At 41.4% G+C, this 20,040-nt stretch overlaps 1 protein-coding gene across 1 annotated transcript in view; it reads right to left on the bottom strand.

Annotated features, from left to right (window-relative positions):
* The window catches only part of MTUS1 (microtubule associated scaffold protein 1), a 338,112-nt gene that overhangs the window by 33,358 nt on the left and 284,714 nt on the right, over positions 1-20,040 (bottom strand). The window contains exon 10 of the mRNA XM_082249360.1: positions 14,488-14,554. Within this exon, the coding sequence (XP_082105486.1) occupies positions 14,488-14,554 (67 nt within the window). The remainder of the gene's footprint in view (positions 1-14,487; positions 14,555-20,040) is intronic.

Genomic DNA, 20,040 nt, shown 5'->3' with positions numbered 1-20,040 from the left:
GAGTATGGCGATCTAAGGTAGGCTATACCTCCTATGTGTTTACTATAGCAAATCGAACTCGGCTTCCTTGCTAGAGAACCTAAGACTTGCTGAAGTATCAGCTCCCAAACCAAGCCTGCTGGAGTGTCAGCTCCTAAACCAAGGTTGCTAGAGTGTCAGCTCCCAAACCGAGGTTTGTTTAAAGTGTTAGCTCCCAAACCAAGCCGCCTGCTGGAGTGTCCCAGATCACACTATCACAGGGGATATGTGAACATGTCATAGGCTACAGGGGGGAACTTTAATGTCAGAAAGGATCCGACCATACACAGAGGGGCCCGTATCCCAAAGACCCCACAGGGGGGAAGGGGGAACATTTACTCACCATACCGAACCGACAGGCACCCTCTCTTCACAATACCCTCTCCACCGAAGTGGGGGGTTGTTGACCAATACGGACGCCTTGACTCTCTGGTTCTTGGCGTCCAAGCGAGACGTTTAACTCGCAGGGTCAGTCCCCGTCCAATGGGACTATGTCGCGGCCGACCCAGCGCGGAGCTCTGGTCTGCACGCGCTCGTAGGCTGAACCGGTATGACCACTGGATCTCAACATCCAGCCCGTCGCCCGGTCCCGCATACTTACTTGAATGTGTCGCGGCCGACCAAGCGCGATGCAATGGTCTGCGCGCGCTCGTAGGCTGGCTGGGGTGACCACTGGATCTCAACATCCAGCCCGTCGCCCAGATCCGGCGTGATTTGCTTGAAGATCTCACAGGAAAACTGGAGACAAAAAAACTACCTAAAAAAAAATTTTTTTCTAAAAAATCTTGCCAGGACCAGAGATCCCAGCAAGGAACTTAGGTCCTTACTCCTGACTAGACAGAAAAAAACTGATTCTCTGTAGCAGACAGGAAGAGGATATACCCTCTGGGACTGCCCCTAGGGTGGAGCCAGAACGTTTTTTCTTTCTGCCTAGTCCTACTCCTGCGGAGGCAGCATAACCCAATTGATGTGAATCAAAGAGGACTACGTCTGTCAATGAGCGACAGAGAAAATGTTTTTTTAAGTGCCTCTGTCCCCAGGTGCTCGCACGCAGAAGCGAACGCACGCGTACGTCGCGGCCACATATGTAAACTGCGTTCAATCCATTCCTGTGAGATACCGCCGTGAACGTTAGAGCGAGAGCAACAATTCTAGCCCAAGACCTCCTCTGTAACTCTAAACTGGTAACCTGTAAAAAATGTGTTGCCTATGGAGATTTTTAAGTACAGAAGTTTGGCATCATTCCATGTGTGTGAGCAATTTTAAAGCGTGACATGTTAGGTATCTAATTACTCGGCATAACATCTTTCACATTATACAAAAAAATTGGGCTAACTTTAGTGTTTTTTTTTTAATTCCTAAAAGTTGCAATGACCGCCATTTTATTCCCTAGGGTCTCTGCTAAAAGAATATATATAATGTTTGGTAGTTTTCTATCAAATAAATTGATGATTTTTACACATAGGAGTGGAGTGCCAGAAATGGCCCTATAGAAGTGGTTAAACGCCAAAGCAGCTGAAACAACTCCCTCGGCTACTTAACTGACCAGATCAATATCCCAGGAGTTCAAATGACTTGATGCTATACTCTTGCTTTTATTTTTTTTTTTTTGAGCAGTGTATATTCTGAAGACTTCCACACAGGAAAACAATTGGCAAGGCAGAATCACCAACATCAACCTGAACTCTGCTGTATATTATGGCTAGTTTATAACCGATGAAAACAACTGGAAGGGACTGCTTTGAAAATCACAACTCCCCTTTCTTTGCAAGGCCTAACATGACATATCAATTTATTAAAGCCTGGTACATGCAATTTCCTTAATTGTATTTTGTTGTTACAAGTAAAAAAAAAAAAAAATCGGGAAATAGGATGTCAGTGGAGGTCAAATGGATATTGCTTTCACCTCACTTGCTCTCTCTATGTCTGGCTGTTGCTGAATTCATGACCTTGATGTCACTGACTGTTACATCAGAGATGGTAAAGTTATCCAAGCAAAAACCCTCAAAAAGCCACAACAAAAAGAATCTTCGTATAGACATTCACTTAGTGTAGCTAGTATTGGCCAGCTAATTGCAATAAGTACTTTAGACAAATAAATTCGGTCACTTCAATTTGCAGAACTAAGCTGCATATAGAGGGCTGGAGTGTATGGACGCAATACTTGTACTATATGGGGGATGGGGGGGTTGGCTAGTTTTTTTAAAATTATAAAACCAACATTGATTTAGGCCCCTTTCACACTTGGGCGACTACTGTTGTGCGATTTTGACGCAACTTTTTGCCACAATTTTGATGTGACTTTGACTGGGCTTATAATGTCTTACTCAAAACGCATCAAAAATCATGCCAAAAGTAGTGCAGGGACTACTTTGAAATCGGTGTGACTAAGTCGGACAGATATTAACGGGGCTCACTGGAAATAATGGAGAACGACTTGTCATGTGATTTTGCAGTCCCAAATCGCATGACAAGTCGCACAAGTGTGAAAGGGGCCTTAGGCTTGTGGCGACAAAGTCAACATTGCAATACTAGGCTGCATGCACACCAGCTTAAGACGCTCCTAGCAGCAGCTTTTGAGCAATTATTTTCTGCCTCTAGAAGCAAATATTGTTATCCTATGTGTCCATGCAGGCTTTTTTGTCTAGAAGCGTTTTTGAAGCTTTCGCTTCTAGGAGCAATTTGGGAGAAATTTGCTGGCAGAACAAAAACGCTGAATGCTCCTAACTGCTGCTAAAACTCTGGTACAAAATCACTATGATGAGCGTTTTTCTGGCATTTTTTTTAGCTTATAGTATGCATGAAGCCTAAAGCTGGATATACACTATACGACTTTTGTTGTTAGATTGTCTTTAGATTTACCTTTACTATGTAGTGCAAGGGCCTGCCAGATTGCATACAAATTGAAAGTGTTTAGGTTTGACTTCATATTATATGGTTTTGGTAAATCTAAAGGAAAAAATCTAAAGACAATTGTATAGTGTGTATGGCCCATTAACCTCGTTTAGACTTGCTTTGCTGTCTGAAGCACAATCAGTGTTTGGATTGTTTATCAAACAGCGACAGATCGGTGGTAAGGAGGTTGTGTATTGCCTCTATCGCCTGTGTGAACCCTCTAATTATTTGCCAACCAAGCATTGTGTGTGGTTGCGGCGTGTGTAACCAAAACATTGTGGGCGTGGCACGTGTACACCGCCAGTCGCTGACTCTGTGGCAACAGGAGGAGCGATTGAGGGACAGTAAATAGGCAGCTTAACCGAGGGGGTTTTACCGTCCCTAAATGGCAAGTGTAAACAAGGCTTTAGCCTCAGTTTACACCTATGCATTTTGCTTTGGATCCATTTCTGCAGTACTTTTTTGTTACACGTGATTTTGCTGCAATTTGCATTTATGCTTTTTTTTTGTCCAATTTGTTGTTGGGCAAATTGCGGCAAAAACGCATTACAAGCTCTCCTGCAGGTAAAAAGCACCGTTTTGCGTTTAAAAAAAGTACTTGATCCTTTTGAAAAACGCAGCGGCTGAAAAAAAGCATAGATGTGAAAGTGTCCCATAGGAAACCATGGTAAATCAATTGTAGTGCAAAAAAGCACCAAAAACACATAAGTGTGAACCCAGTATAAAGGTCACATTATTGAACCGTTACAGAACGATACAGTACCCTTATTGAGAATAAAGATACCATGGCAGAATAAATGCCATGATAACAGCGAGGTGTTTTTTTGATAAAACACTACTCTTTTTTCACGTTCACTACTCTAAAGGGTATAATTATAAAAAGCAGCGCATGTGACTCAAATTCCATGCACCAGGAAGATTCACCTGAAATGAATGTCACATTCCCAGCTTTATAAATATACCTTTATATGTTATTACCTAGAAATTTCAAAATAACTTCCTATTCATCTATTACACTGGGACCCAATGAAAAACACCAACTAAACCTCATACAGTGTTCCGCTAGATGTGAGGGCAGTCTTACAGACATCATTGAGAAATTATGTGATTATGTCACTTTTGCAACCTAACACCAAAATCTACATTCTAAAACTGTTTCCAGTTGGTAAAAAAAAGGTCACTTGCATAAAAAAAAAGCTAGGAAGCAGCCAAAAAAAAAAATGTTAATTTGATATCTTTTCTAAGTCCCATACACAACAATCTATATTTAGTTTTCACTTAAGAGAAGATGAGAATGTAGATTACAGTTCCTAAACTTGACTAGAGTAGGCATAAACTTGACACTGGCACCATTATGAGCTGGCGGCAGTGAGAGCTCCTAGTACTGAAGCTGCTCTTGGCACCCCTCAATGCCCTGGCATCTCATACCCTGCACCATATATAGATTTCTGGTAATCTTCTAATATGGAAGGACACAGTGGGGGGATAGACAATGTGTACCATGAAACAAATTTAAATACAGAAAAATGATATACAGCGGGTAGAACAAGTATTGAACATGTCACCATTTTCCTAGGTAATTATATATTTCTAAAGTTGCTATTGACATTTTCACCACACGTCGGTAACAATCCATGCAATTCATACATACAAAGAAACCAAAATAAATATGTTCAGAAATGAAGTTATGTGTAATAAAATGGAATGATACAGGGAAAAAGTATTAAACACGCTGACTGAAATCTAATACTTTAATACATTAATCCTTGGTTGATAATGCATTATGGCATCCAAAGAGTTCAAATTTGGTCTCATCTGACCAGACTATATTCTCCCTGTATTTCACAGGCCTGTCTAAAGGTTGGGCAACAAACTTTAAAACGAGCTTCAACATGCGTTTTCTTCAGCAATGGAGTCTTGCATGGCGAGCATGCATACAAGGCCATGGCGGTTGAGTGCATTACTTATTGTTTTCTTTGAAACATATGTACCTACTAATTACAAGTCTTTCTGAAGCTCTCCGCAAGTGGATCCTTGGCTCTTGGACAACTCTTCTGTTAATTCACTCCTCTGTCAGAAATCGTGCGAAGAGCACCTGGTCGTGGCAGGTTTATGGTCAAATTATGTTCTTTCCCCTTTCGGATTATGGCCCCAACAGTGCTCACTGGAACATTCAGAAGTTTAGAAATCCTTCTGTAACCAACCAATGCCATCAGTATGTTTTGCAACAATAAAGTTGCTAAGGTCTTGAGAGCGCTTTGCTTTTACCCATCATGAAAGGTTTTTCGTGTGACACCTTGGCAATAGGACACCTTTTAACAACTTCTGGACTGGAAGATTTTCCCCCTTAATGACCAGGCCCTATTTTACGATTTGGCACTGCGTTACTTTAACGGACAATTGCGACGCAGTACCCCAAAAAAAAAAAAATGATGTCCTTTTTTCCCCCACAAATAGAGCTTTCTTTTGGTGGTATTTGATCACCTGTGCGATTTTTATTTTTTCCGCTATAAAACAAAAAAAAAGCGACAATTCTGACAAAAAAAAAAAAATATATATTTCCCACATTCTGCTATATAACATTCCCCCCCAAAAAATGTAAAAATCTAAATTTAAAATTTTAGGCCAATTTGTTTTATTGTTTTCTGCTACATATTTTTGATAAAAAAAAAAAAAAAAAAAAAAAATCGCAAATAAGCGTATTTTGATTGGTTTGTGCAAAAGTTATCGCGTCTACTAATTACAGAAAGATTTGTCATTTTTATTTTTTTTACTAGTAATGGCGGCGATATGCGATTTTTTTGTGGGACTGCGACATTGCGGCAGACAAATCGGACCCCTGAATGATATTTGACACTTTTGGGGGGACCAGTGACATTACTACAGTAATCAGTGCTAAAAATATGCACTGTTACTGTAATAATGACACTGGCAGGGAAGGGGTTAACACAGTAAGTGATCAAGGGGTTAAATGTGTACCTAGGGGAGTGCGTCTAACTGTGGGGGGGGGGCCTGGCTTGTGAAATGATCACAGAGACCTGTGTTTCTATATAGAAGGGTCACAGGCGCTCTGCGATCATTGCAGAGAGAAGAACGTTGCATCGGCATCCCTGCTGACGAGTGGGGGCAGAAGCCTGCTCGCCCCCTAGCTGCAGGCGTGCGACCGACATATACCTCTGTGGGTTCCCGCAGGAGGGCCATCCTGCAGCAGTAAAACTGCGGGGGTGGTCGGGAAGTGGTTAATAGGCCATCAGTTGAGACTAAACCAGCTGATATTAATTTGCACTGACAAGTGGCAGGATTGCTTTCTAATTACTGATAGATTTCAGCTGGTGTCTTGACTTTCTGCACCTCCCTTTCTTAATGTGTTCAATACTTTTTCCCGGTGTCATTCCATTTTATTACACATACCGTAATTTTTGAACAGATTTGTTTTGCTTTCTTTGTATGTATGGGTTATTACGGACATGTGGTGAAAATTTCATGTTAAATAGCAAGAAATAGATTTACCTAGAAAAATGGTGGCGAGTTCAATACTTCTTTTACCTGCTGCATCTATAGATCTAATTCCAAGAACAAAAATAATTCCAGGAATAGATTATGCAAGAAGCATTTGTGATCAGTACAGAAAGTGCCACAGCACACATCAGATGGGAGCGCTATCTGGGGGTCTGAAGTTTTTAAGTGAAACGCGCCTAAAAAAAAACATACATTTGTCAAAAAAGCACCTGATGTGCATTATGGAGCTGGTGATGGGTGGTTTATGCTGCATGGGGCGCCCCAGAGGTTGGCCATAAAAAGCCCAACAACAAAAAAAGATGCACTGGATTTCAAGCATTGCCAGCCACAACTAGGACATTTTTGATTTTCTAGGGGGAATCACAGTACCTCCAAGTAGTCTGTTGTTTCTTTCTTTGGTGTAGGGCAGTACTGAAATAATTTAGGCCAGCCTAAAACTTCTGCTGAACCGGCTGAGATTCGAACAGTGTATGAGCATGCTGAATATACAAAGTTGATTAACTTGTGTACAACCACTCTGCCAGATTTACTTTAGTTTATTGCTAGTGGTGGCTATAGCCGCTAGCAATAATCACTTTCTTCTCCCAGCAGGGACAGCTTCCCCCAACCGCCCTTGTGTCGGGAGAACACAACGTCTCACAGGAGGGATTTCTCTGTCAACATTGTTCATGCAGCATTGCCTTTAATTGTAGATTTAAGACAGGTGTCTACATTTTTGTGTACCTAAAGAAAAAAGGCGGCGGTTCTGCTGGTGGTGGCTGTCTTGAGGGAACCAATATCAAATGGCAGTAAAAATCTATCCTAATTCCTGCCTGCGGAACATTGGCCAGGGCAGTGTTTCTCAACTCCAGTCCTCAGGGCACACTAACAGGCCAGGTTTGCAAGAAAACTGAAATGCATCACAGGTGATATCATTTGCTGGTCAGTGATTGCAGTATTCTAGTCTGCATCTTTCCAAGGTAATACTTAAAATCTGGCCTGTTTGTGTGCCCTGAGGACTGGAATTGGAAAATAATGGGCCAGGGTAACGGAAATGCCCCTCAAAAAGTAAGTTCCTCTGATCAGACTGGTTACAGAAGGGTGATTAGTCCCAAATTTCACTGATTGTTGATGGGGGAATGGAGCAATTTTCTTACCCAAGTCTACATTATCACGCTTGAAGAAAACCTTTGCTGACTCAGAATATGAGTCTAGTTGCTTGCCCATCATGCCGAGTCATGGGTTTTTGAATTACTATCTAATCTGCATATGTGTTTCATCTCAATGACTCAAACGAATAAAGCCAGTGAGCAAGTGTAATAACCAGACAGGTCTTTAGTGATGGCAGCCATTATTATTCTCAGTATAGGTTACCTTTAAACATACTGTACAATCCAGTGCATTGGTCTGCAGCCAGTGGCTGGATCTGCTACTTCCAATCTAGCGCCTGGTAGGGGGCAACACATACTTCGTACCCCTGATGAATTCTACACTTTTTCATACAGCTATTCTACCTATATAGACCATGGCATTCAGCAGTCACTCAGTGCTGATATATCACAAAGGCAGAATGACCTTTCAGTTTCATGATAAGCAGCTTACACAAACTTTTTGCTTTCCCACATACTCTGTAGAAAGTAAACCCTGGAAACTGCAGCAATTGTAAACCATATACCACGCTAGTTGCAGCTTTTCTTCCCATCTCAGAATAGCTACTCTATTATTTTAGGCCTGTGTAGGTATTTCCAGGCATTTCCTCAATGCTTTTCTATGGGTGGAAAATATTCTGTCATGGTTTTTTTTTGTACGTCTTTAAAATTAGTAGAAGGTCATATGGAAACAATATTGTCTTGTAGATAAGAACTATTCCATCTCCTACAGGTTCAACACTCAGTCTTTCTACAACTAAGAGCCAAGATTTAGCAAGATATATACTTTGTGTTTTCCACTCACAGCCACATCCAGCAATATTTATTTTTTTTCACCATGGAACAAAACTATTTTAAGGCTTAAAAAGACCAGCAGCAGTAAGAGTAGGGTTAAAAGAAACAAGAATACATGGCTAGTGCTTCTAAACATAAATACTACTGGAAAGAATGGTGGGGGGGTCAAATTTATGACAAAAAGGTACATTAGGCACATGTGAGTCAATGAAGGAAGAGTTCTGAAGTCCCTCGGAAGTACAAAGCCAACAATGTGCTGTGAACCAAGGCGTACATGAAAGACACATACCCAATCTTCAACACTACGCAATTTTCTAGGTTACTAATCAAACAACGGCAATGACAACACTTCCTAATACAAGCACCGGCAACAACATAACATAAAAATGAAGCAAATCTATAAATATTTACCTATATTGCAAAGTATGTCCATCTTCTCCTAGGTAAAGAACGGCTTTCCAAACACTGACTGACTGGTCTGCAGACATCTATATACTTCAAGGTTTGTGGACATTTTAATCTGATGTGCAATGGAGATAAAGTAAAGAGGGCAGCCACTTCAGTAGCCTTGGGGCAAGAATGTGAAGGACTTGAACAGGGATTGTTTACTAAAAACTGTCCACTGGACCTGTGGTGATACAAATTTCACCAATAACTGCATACATGTTATGCTGGACATCGATGGTGAAAATGTTTGCAGATTCATGCTGAAATTTGAGCCTTAGGCGACCCGGTCAGCACCACCCAGCTCAAGAAACTGAAAATCAAAGGAGTCAGGTAAAAAATTCTTGGCCAAATAGTGACTGCAGGCAGTCAGATGCAGTCACAGTTTGAGTATTCTGACAGTCATGAGAGAAGCGGCTGTTAGGATACAATACCTGGCAGGGGAGATTCTTCCATCCACACTATTTAGCATGGATAGGGAAATTACTGATAAGTCATTCAGACAACCGGGCTGGAAGAGAGTTATCTTCATATGCATGGCTTGCCTAAAGCCTAGTACACAAGGGTCAAATATCGGGCGGTATCTGCTAGTTCAATGGAAATCAGCCGACATTCGGCCCATGTGTACTGCAGCCGGTTTGGGTTCCGGTCAGCAGTGGAGATTGCTGTACTAACATTAGATTGTTAGTACAGTGGCTCCGACCAGAGCAGTCCATTTTTTTTATTCAACCCAATGGGTTGTACGAAAAGAAAACAAACAGGTAGGTGTGTACAAGGCTTTATTCTGGCCATACATTATACAAATTTCTTATTCAATTACCTTTAACAATGTAGTGCAGGGGCCTGCCTGATTGCATACAAACTGAAAGAGTTTAGGTTTGCCCTCATATTATGAGGTTTTAGTGAATCTAAAGGAAAATTTTACAAGATCAGTGTATATTTTATGGCCAGCTTTAGAGCTGGTTTCCTTTGAATTACCTTGCATTAGTCTCAAACATGAAAAACAAAATGTCTCATCAGAAGCGGCCTTGGCGCATACATGTGCTGGCATGACTGTGCTAGGGACGTTCGACTGTAAGCTAATTCAAGGAGGAGGGATATACTACACAGCTCTTAAAAGGACCTGGTTTCCTACCAACTTTATTCCATACTCCTCACTTTAGATATACAAATTTGACTCCAACACACATATATATATATATATATATATATATATATATATATATATATATATATATATATATATATATATATATATATATACACACACACACACATACATACACACACACATATTTATATACACACACACACACACTATATATATATATATATATATATATATATATATATATATATACACACACACACATATTTATATACACACACACACATATATATTTATATACACACACACACACACACACATATATATACATATATATATATATATATATATATATATATATATATATATATATACATACATACATACATACATACACACTTTTTTTTCTTCCGCTTTTCCATCTTCCTTTTAGATTTCACTCAAAATCCTTCTTTGGGGTCCTTTTCATTTTTTTTTTTCATACCCATCACAGTTGTTGAATGTAGATATCACGTCTATAGTTCATTTTTTTCTCCTTATTTTCCATTCTTCATTTATCAGCTCATCTTCCACATCACCCTATGTAATGCAATTGGAATGGGGATGGTGTTTATAGTCCAAACCAGAAGAGCAGTCACCGCTGCTCCTCCATAGATATACCAGTAAGCCATAAATTTATGGCCACCCACCTTATATTGAGTAAGTTCCCTTTTTGCCACCTAAACAGCCATGATCCGTTGAGGCATGGATGCCACTAGAGCTGTGGTATCCAGCATCAAGCTTTCAGTAGCAGATACCTTACATCCTGCTGAAAGAAGCGGTTGCCATGAGGGAATGCCTTTTCCATATAGGGGTGTACTTGGTCACCAATGTTAGGTAGGTAGTACATGTCAATTAACATCCACATGAATTGCAGGACCCAAGGTTTTACAGCAGAGCATTGCCCAAAGCACCACACTGCCTCTGCCAGCTTGCCTTTTTCCCCATAGTGCATCGTGGTGACATAACTTTCCAGGTAAGTAATGCGCACACACCCCCAGCCATCCACATGATGTAAAAGAAAAAACAATCAGACGAGGTCACCTCCTTCCTTCATGGTCCTTCCTGATGCTCATGTGCCCATTGTAGGCACTTTTGGATGTGACCATGGATCAGCATGGGCACCATGTCAGGTCTGCGGCTACGCAGCTCCATACACAACAAACTGCAATGCCAAATTTGTCTTTGTTTCCAACACATCAACTTCAGCGACATGTTTACTTGCTGCGCAACATATCCCACTGACTTCCAGATGTCATTGTAACAAGACAACTAATGTTATTCACTTAACCTGTAAGCGGTCATACAGTTAAGGCTGATTGGTGTATAGTACAGTTCGTGAACATTACCACCCTAGGAAAGTGTGCTACTGGCAGGATCACCAGGTGAAAAAGAAAGAACTGCAATGCATGACATCTTTGTTTTTGATTTTAGGTAAGTGGTAAGATACCAAAAGGCAAAAGATGACCTTTGCCCACTCTGTCTGCTTTTAGCCAGATCGCTCCATTGTCTTCTGGTCAGTGGCTAAGAGCAGACACTCTTGAAGGTTAATTTTAAGTAAACACAATAGAATTTTTTTTTTTTTTTAGCCAACCACCCTTATTTACCGGTGAAACAATGATTCTGTATATGCCAATATGTACACAGATATACTCAAACTGATTTGCAGGCAATTGAACATCTGATGACCAACATTAGTTTATTCCTACATTTCTGTACACCGATTCCAAGTTCATTACAGAACTGAGGACAGTCTGACCGGTTCTGACAACTGCATAAAAACAATACATTCCTGGCATGAAATGAGCAGATTTGTGTAATTAAGGATCTGCTTCCAAATACCTGGTGTTCAATCTTATTCAGTGGAAAATCCAGCATCCCTCTTGCAGCAGCAGAAAATAAGTTTACTTAAGTATCATGAAATGGGTTTAGACAGGCACTGACTTCACTTTATAAATGGGGGCTGGAAAAGTGCAAACCCATTTCTAAGGCAGTAAGATAACTGCCAGGAATCTGATGAACCCAGGGTCAGCTAACAGGCTCTAGAGAAATTCACAACTCCAGAGCTTCCATGGGAATCTGCCTCAGGGGAAAAACCATTTGCAACACTTTCAAAAACTTTAACTCTTTGCAGAAAAAAAAAAAAAAAAAAAACAACAATATGATGGGACAGTGAAGATCTAAGAACACAATACATGCAAGACCATGATTTTTATCAGGTAACCAGTTCAGAAAAATGGCCATGGAATGGCAGATCGTCACAAGACAAAAGGTTTGATAAATCCCTATTGTTGACACCACCTCTGAATACGGTCAGTAGATAGGAGTGTTTTGTTGTAAGCTGGCCATAGACCGTTCGAATCTCAGCTTGTTCAGCAGGAATTGGCCAAGATTAGAACCATGTATGGGCAGGCTGATTGCACCCAAGTGGATCCATCAATTCACTTGGGTACAACCAGCATGTCAGATTTTTCATGCGATTTATGCCAGCTGCTAGCAATATTCACTGTGTGTTCTGCTGGCAGGGATGGCTCCCCCTGCCAGGACAACACAACAGATCCACAGGAGGGATTCCCCCATCAACAATGACTGTTAATAGGGGAATCGTGTAATTTTCTTTCCTGCAACCTATGGCTGGCTTAACTAACTATCTTTTTTCCAAGGGCACAGGTTCTTGAAAACTCATCCGTGGAAATACAGCTATATAAGTATATATATTATACATTATATATATATATATATATATATATATATATATATATATATAAAAGGTATAAAGTACTCAACTACAGCATACAAAATCAATACTTGTCCTCTATTGATAATAATCAGTTTTACTTTTTGGCAAACAACATATAAAAGCAAAAACAAATACACATGAAACAATTGCTTAGTTGGAGCTCCATGGCCCTCTGCTCACAATGGGCTCTGTCACCATTCTAGCAAAACATGTCTCCAATGCACCCGATTTAACATATATTACTAAATGCTACATCTCACTATAAAATAAAGAAATTGCCCAATAGCTGAATCTCCTGCAAAAATAAAAATCACATACGGAGATTTATGGGCATTAGGTTGCCCCTAAACCCCTGACAATGACTGCAAATGGGATTAGGTATTTTAATCCAGATACAGGCATAAACATGAAGACAGTGCTACCCAAATGTTTTTTTTTTTTTTTTTTTTTTTGAGACTTGAGATAGATGGGCAGATGGATTTCAGGAAGTAAAGCTACAGACATAATTTGCCCTTACTTAAGATGGCCACAGCCAGAAATGCTAAGGGGAGGGGGGGGGGGGGATTCAAAGTGGTTTCTTAACAAAATAAAGCATAGAGACATGGATAGATGTGGGAGCTTGCTTTGAATTTGTGTTTGTGGTGCTCAGATGCTGTGAAGATCCGCTTTAAAGGGGTTGTAGAGTCAGTAGGTTTTTTATCCTTATGCATTAATGTAAAAAGCTGTGTGCAGCAGCCCCCCTCATACTTACCTGAGCCCCCTCTCTAGCCAGCGATGTCCACAAGTGCTTCTTCCGTCCGGGACTTACTCTCCTGATTGGCTGAGACACAGCAGCCGCGCTATTGGCTCCCAGTTCTGTCAAACTCAGTTAACCAATCAGGAGAGAGATGGGGCAGGGTAAAACAGTAGCTCTGTGTCTGAATAGATACACGGAGCTGCAGCTTGGCTCGGGGTGCCCCCATAGCAAGCTGCTTGCTGTGGGGGCATTGAACAGGAGGGAGGGGCCAGGAGCTCCAGCCAAGGACCTGAGAAGGGGAGGCTCTGGGCTGCCCTGTGCAAAACCACTGCACAGAGGAGGTTTTTTTTCTATCAAAATGACAAACCTGAGACTTTCCAATCACTTTAAGCTTGCAAACATAACCCAGTAATATAGTATATTACAAAAAAAGAGAACGCGTCTGTTCATATATACAGATCAAGGGTATTTGCACACAAACAGGCTTATTCAGTAAGACAGGATGATGTGCAGGGTCCAAAGAGCCAGGGCAAACAATCTTGGGGATCTAACTACAGCCAACTGAAATAGAATTGGTTTCTATAGGTTACTTTATGTATACAGTACCTAACTTTATGGCGCTTTTCCACTGCATGGAACCAAACGGTTCGGCTCGCTTTTGTGCTTTTCCACTGCTGGTACTGCATGGTACGGTGTAGGAACGGTTTGGTACGGTACGGCGGCGCTTTTCCACTGCATGGAACCGAATGGTACAGCTCTCAAAAACAGTACCACCTCGATTGTGGTTCCAAGAGGTACCATACCCGGTACCATATCCCACAATCCTTTGCATGCAGTCACTACTAGCCACTGATTGGTCAGAGAATCGTTGTTATCCCACCCACTTAACTTTAGTACTACTTTAGTGGAAAAGCAAACCATACCATACCGTACCGAACCGTTCCAACACCGTACCATGCAGTCCCAGCAGTGGGAAAGCAAACCGGGCCAAGCAGAGCCGAGCCGGTCCTTGCAGTGGAAAAGTGCCATTAGTATGATTTGTGAGGTTATGAGAATCTGTCCTTACCCAGGTCTCCGCGCAAATTCTGAAGTTCCTGAGAGATCTCTTTGCGTTTCCTCAGGGCCTCTTCACGCTGTAAAAAACAAACATTTATTGAGTATTTTACTAGATCACCATTCACATTGCTGTAAGCAAGCTACAACACACAAGCACAATGCTGGGTATCTTAAGGCCTATGAAACCAGCATGTTGCTCTGTAACCCTTTCCTGGCCAAATGTAACATTCCAGCAGCTCACCTCTGTAAGCAATCATCAGCTTTTCTTTTGAACTAGCATTCAGAAAGCTACATTATACACATTTAGCAAAAATGACAATGTTTTGCCTAGGTTTGTTTTCTTTTCTTTCTCGGTTACTGAAAGACTAGAGATGCAAAAAAACTTTCCATCGACACAGATGAGAAATAAATCAAAAGGCAAACAGCCCTGATCAGCTTTCAAATCACTCGCTGCAATACACTAACAAAGACACAGAAACATATGTTAAAATACAGCCGCTGACAGGGAGCCAAGAAAAATCGCAGAGTAATAGCATGCCAAGAGGAGAATCTTTGTAGCAGACACTAGGATGGATCCACCAGAAGCACCTATTCTGCCTGCTTTATAGAATGAAGTCACAACCTCTATAGCAATGTCCTTTACTTGCTCCCCCCTCCATGCACAGCATAGCAGACTCTGTCCTAGCTCAGAAATTCTTATTAGTCTAATTGAATGGCCACAATCTCTTCCCCGGGGAACATAATTCTATTAGGTCTGCAGGGACAGGCAAGTTTACATAGGGCAACGCAAATGTATTTCACTCATTCTTCAGATGTAAACACAGCATATGTTAAAGCAAGAAAACAATTGCAAAGCATGCATAAAGATCTAGTAAAGGGGGAAAAAATGCATTTATATATAGTAAACTGCAGTCTTAGGATGACAAAGGAGTATGATCAGTCTCACCGCTTATATTCAATATCCTGCTTGAGACACTCCTAGATGTAAACAGTACAGTCAAAGCAGAACAAGTAACTGCTGCCTTATGATCTTCTGTTTGCAAAAAAAAGAAAACGTCCTATGCTGGCATTCCTCCCTTTGCTGCAGCAACTGTAAGAACTCCATAGAGGGGGGGAAAAAACGTAGATAAAAAAAAAAAAAAATCAAAAGTGTAATTACCCTAGATGTATCACATGGGGGATAGACGCACAATTTGCTGCTTGAGCAGCCCATTTCCCAGCTTCTGTATTCCCAAGGTGCACACTCCTGGAGGACACACTGCAGACACAACTGGTCTGGCCACATTTAAAGAGCAGCTGATAGGAGTTCCATAGGACTCAGCCTGTCTGCCTGACACTCATGCTTTGCAGGTTTCCTGTGCTCCTTTCTACTGATCCCTCCCAGCTCCCAACACATACTGCAGTCCCGGCTCCTGGCACAGGCAGCTAGTGATTACTTTAAGCCACAACCCCTTTCGAATATGAAAAACGAGAGGCAGACATTAGCCTGATCGATTGCCACTTACTCAAATATCAGCTTGGACGGCAAGAGAGGGGGCTGACCTCCGCGCTAAGTGAAGCTTATATTTAGCATATATCAGCCCCTCTGCTTAACTCGTTTACAGGCACGCACAACTTTAAACAATGATTTATCAAAATTCATCTTTAAAACCCCTTGGATTTTATTTTTATTGCTACAATTCTTTCCAATATCAGTATTTTTTTTTTTTTTTAATTTGGAATTCAATAGCATAAAATACCAATCTTTGACATTCAAGGATTGAGGTCATTGTAGCCGTATTAGTGTACTTCCGACAAAGACAATTGTGTACTGTCCGTGATACTTTTTTTATTTGCACTAACATACAATTTTTCAGGACAAGCTTTCGGGGTATGTCCTCTTCTGCTTGGATCTTGAAGAAGGGGACATACCCCGAAAGCTTGTCCTGAAAAATTGTATCTTAGTGCAAATAAAAAAAGTATCACGGACAGTACTTACATGCAAGGATCATTTTGTGACAGTACAATTACAGCTCCACATAAAGAGATCCTCCATTTGATATTTTTAAATGGACACCCCTGATAGTGTATAGATAATCAATTAAGGGCTTAACCACCTGCCGACCGCCGCAAGTACATATACTGTGGCGGCCAGCCCCTCACAGGTAAAGTGACGTACCAGTACGTCACTAGCCTGTGAGGCTCTGGGGAGCGAGCGTGCGCCGCCGGAGGCACGGACCCCCCCGCACGTGTGAGCGGCGGACCCGATGTCCGCCGCTCACTCGCGATCGTCCGTGACAGCGGGAGAAAGGCAGGCGGCTGATGGAAACAAGCCGCCTGTCATTCTCCCCTGTGTAGGAACAGTGATCATGCGGTTCTACTATGTAGGACCGTTGATCACTGTTCCTACACCTCAAGCCACAGCCAATCACAGTTAGAATCGCGCCCCTAGGGACACATACAGCCCCTCCCTCTCAAATAAAGTTAACCCCTTCACTACCAGTGTCATTTTACAGTAACAGTGCATATGTATAGCACTGATTACTGCAGTAATGTCACTGGTAACCCCAAAAGTGTCAAAAATGTCAGTCAAGGGTCCAATCTGTCCGCCGCAATGTCGCAGTACTGCAAAAAAAAAAAAAAAAAAACACCAAAAATGGCAAAAATCTTTCCCTTTGTTAGTAAACGCGATAACTTTTGCGCAAACCAATCAAAATATGCTTTTTGCGATATTTTTTATCAAACATATGTAGCATAAAACAAATTGGCTGAAAATGTTAAAACATTTTGATTTTTACATTTTTTTTGGGGAATTTCATATAAAAAAATGTGAAAAATAGTTATTTTTGCAAAATTTACCCTTTTTTTTGTTTATAGCGCATGATCAAAAAATCGTACAGGTGATCAAATACCACCAAAAGAAAGCTCTGTTTGTGGGGAAAAAAAGGACATCAAATTCGTTTAGGTACAGCGTCGCACGACCGCGCAATTGTCCATTAAAGTCACACAGTGCCGAATCACAAGATACCCCCTGGTCAGGAAGGGGGTAAAATCTTCCGGGGCTTAAGTGGTTAAATAGGGCATAAGGAACAATCAGCCTTATGCATGAAATTACTAATAGATTTTCCTCTTAGCAACCAATCAGCTTCTACATTTCATTTTCAATAGTCTAGTGCAGGAAACTAGGACCCTGATTAATTGGTCGATTGTGTAAAGGGAGAGAAACATTGTTCATTCACAAGATTTCGAATGCCTCATACATCAGTGGGCTTTCATTCACGAGGCATCAAGAGCCCCATACCTCAGCTGTCAACAGGTCTGTGTGAAAGAGAACTTCTTAGGCAGTTATTTGCACTGCTTACAAATGAATACTGGTTACAGAGGACAGGTAAGCTCCATTATGGCACACCCACACTGGAGGACATACAAGTTAGTATGGACAGTTGGGGTGGCTCCAAGTTTCATTAACATACCTATAGGTGGAACAACTTCATTACATTACAAAAAAGGAGGCCAAGAAGAGTGCATGGCCAGTCTGCAGATCAGAAAGCTAACATTATTATGCAGCATTATGTAATACATAAGAGACTAGAGCATTGAACGATGATGTACATTCTCGTATACATTATTTATATAGCAAAGTCCTTTAACTCCTTCAGTCATAAGACTAAATGAGTGGCTATGTTCTCCCAGGGGAGAACACTGTAAGCCAGATAAATGACTTCTCTGGTCAGGTGAATGGATTATGAGCAGCCAGTCCACTCATCACTGCAATGACACCAACATCAAGTAAGAAGATCCCGGAAAGAGAGCTGCTCATTTATGGGGGTAGAGTTGCACATCTCATTAAAACTTTTAAAAATTTGAAAGAGCATTAAATAAGCTTGTAAGAAGTTACAAGGCAACATAAGACTGCAAATAAAACCTACATAAAAATGCACATTAGTCTCAATGAGTTTTAAATCTTTCAGTAAGCGTATATTAAGAACCAGAAACCATTGCTGGCCACATGCGTTGTACTAATCACTGAGACCAGGCTGAGCAGCAGTTTCCAGCACACTTCTATTGCCATCTAGTAAACACTGCAAAAGTTAGAGTACAGTTTTCTCTGATTTCTCTGTACAGATTGAGAAGGGTCTCTACATGATCAGTGAGAGGGTCTGCATCCTGAAGCCTGCGATGTGTAACATAAGCTGCCCATGCGATAGGAGATTTTTGCACAAAATGGTTGATTTTAAGACCGTTTGTTCAATTTACTAAACATTAGTTACTGAGAATTTTCAGATGAAGGTTTCTGTGAAAATGTACCTGGGTATAGCCAGGCTTCTCTACATACTGCATGTCTAATTCAATTGGACCATCTCACATGGATTTATTCGTTCAGTATAACCAGATTTGCTATGACTAACACTATGTGGGAAGGGGAATGGTGAAATAGAATTAGGTTTAGATATGGTTATGCTATATACAGTATGTCATGTTAGCCATATTTTTAATTATGTACGGCTTTTATGGAAATTGCTATAAATGTATATGTTTTACATGTCTTGATTACACTTTTCCCTTTTTTGTGTCTTAAAATCCCAATCACCATCATTTTCTCAATGGGTCTCCAATCAGATCTGAGTTTTAAAAGCAGGTTTAAAATCTTAAGGCGGCAGTTCAGACACATCCGAGATTTCTGCACCAAATAATTCACAGTGGGATTTTTTGGGAATGCATCTACTGCGTAACAGGTAAAGCCCCATACACACGTACTGATCGTCGGCCGAACGATCGGCCTTCTTTTGTCCAGGGCTGTCGTGTCTGTTGAAAACTGCAAAAGACTGCACACGAATTTTGTCGGCCAACAATAGCCGACTGCAGAAGTGATGTCATGTGATGGTTAACTTTCCTTGTCTTTTTTCTTTTCTGAGCATGCCCAGTCTTGCAAATCTGCTGTCTGTCGGCCGAAATCTGTACTGACTGGCGAACAATCGGCCGTTCTGGTGTTGGCCAACAAAAATTTTAAAGTCTGCACGACGGATTCTGTTCGGCTGAAATTGCGCTGTCGGAAGCATCATACTAACAAGCCTACAATCGGCCGATCGGTCGGCGGCCGAATATTTACGGCCGACAATCGGTACGGGTCTTAAGAGAAGGACTCCTAGCTTAAAGTGATTGTAAAGTCTTTTTTTTTTTTAAATACCATGTTATACTTGCCTGCTCTGTGCCGTTGGTTTTGCTCAGAGCAGCCTGGATCCTCCTCTTCTCGGGTCCCTCTTCTGTGCTCCTGGCCCCTTCCTCCTGGTGAGTGCCCCCACAGCAAGCAGCTTGCTATAGGGGCACCTGAGCAGTGTCACAGGTATACAGACAGGGAGCTGCAACCCGTCCCCGCCTCTTTCTCCTGATTGGCTGAATGATTTTGACTGACAGCAGCACTAGCCAATCGCGCTGCTGTCTCAGCCAATGAGGAGGAGAGTCCCGAGCAACTTAGATACTCCTGCAACATTGCTGGATAGAGATGGGCTCAGGTAAGTAATACGGAGGCTGGGGGGGGGGGGCTGCTGCACACAGAAGGCTTTTTTATCCTAACCACTTCAGC

Source organism: Pelophylax lessonae (assembly GCF_965119305.1).
Source record: "Pelophylax lessonae genome assembly, chromosome: 1".
Classification (NCBI taxonomy): Eukaryota; Metazoa; Chordata; class Amphibia; order Anura; family Ranidae; genus Pelophylax; species Pelophylax lessonae.
This window is presented reverse-complemented; position numbering and strand designations above follow the sequence as displayed.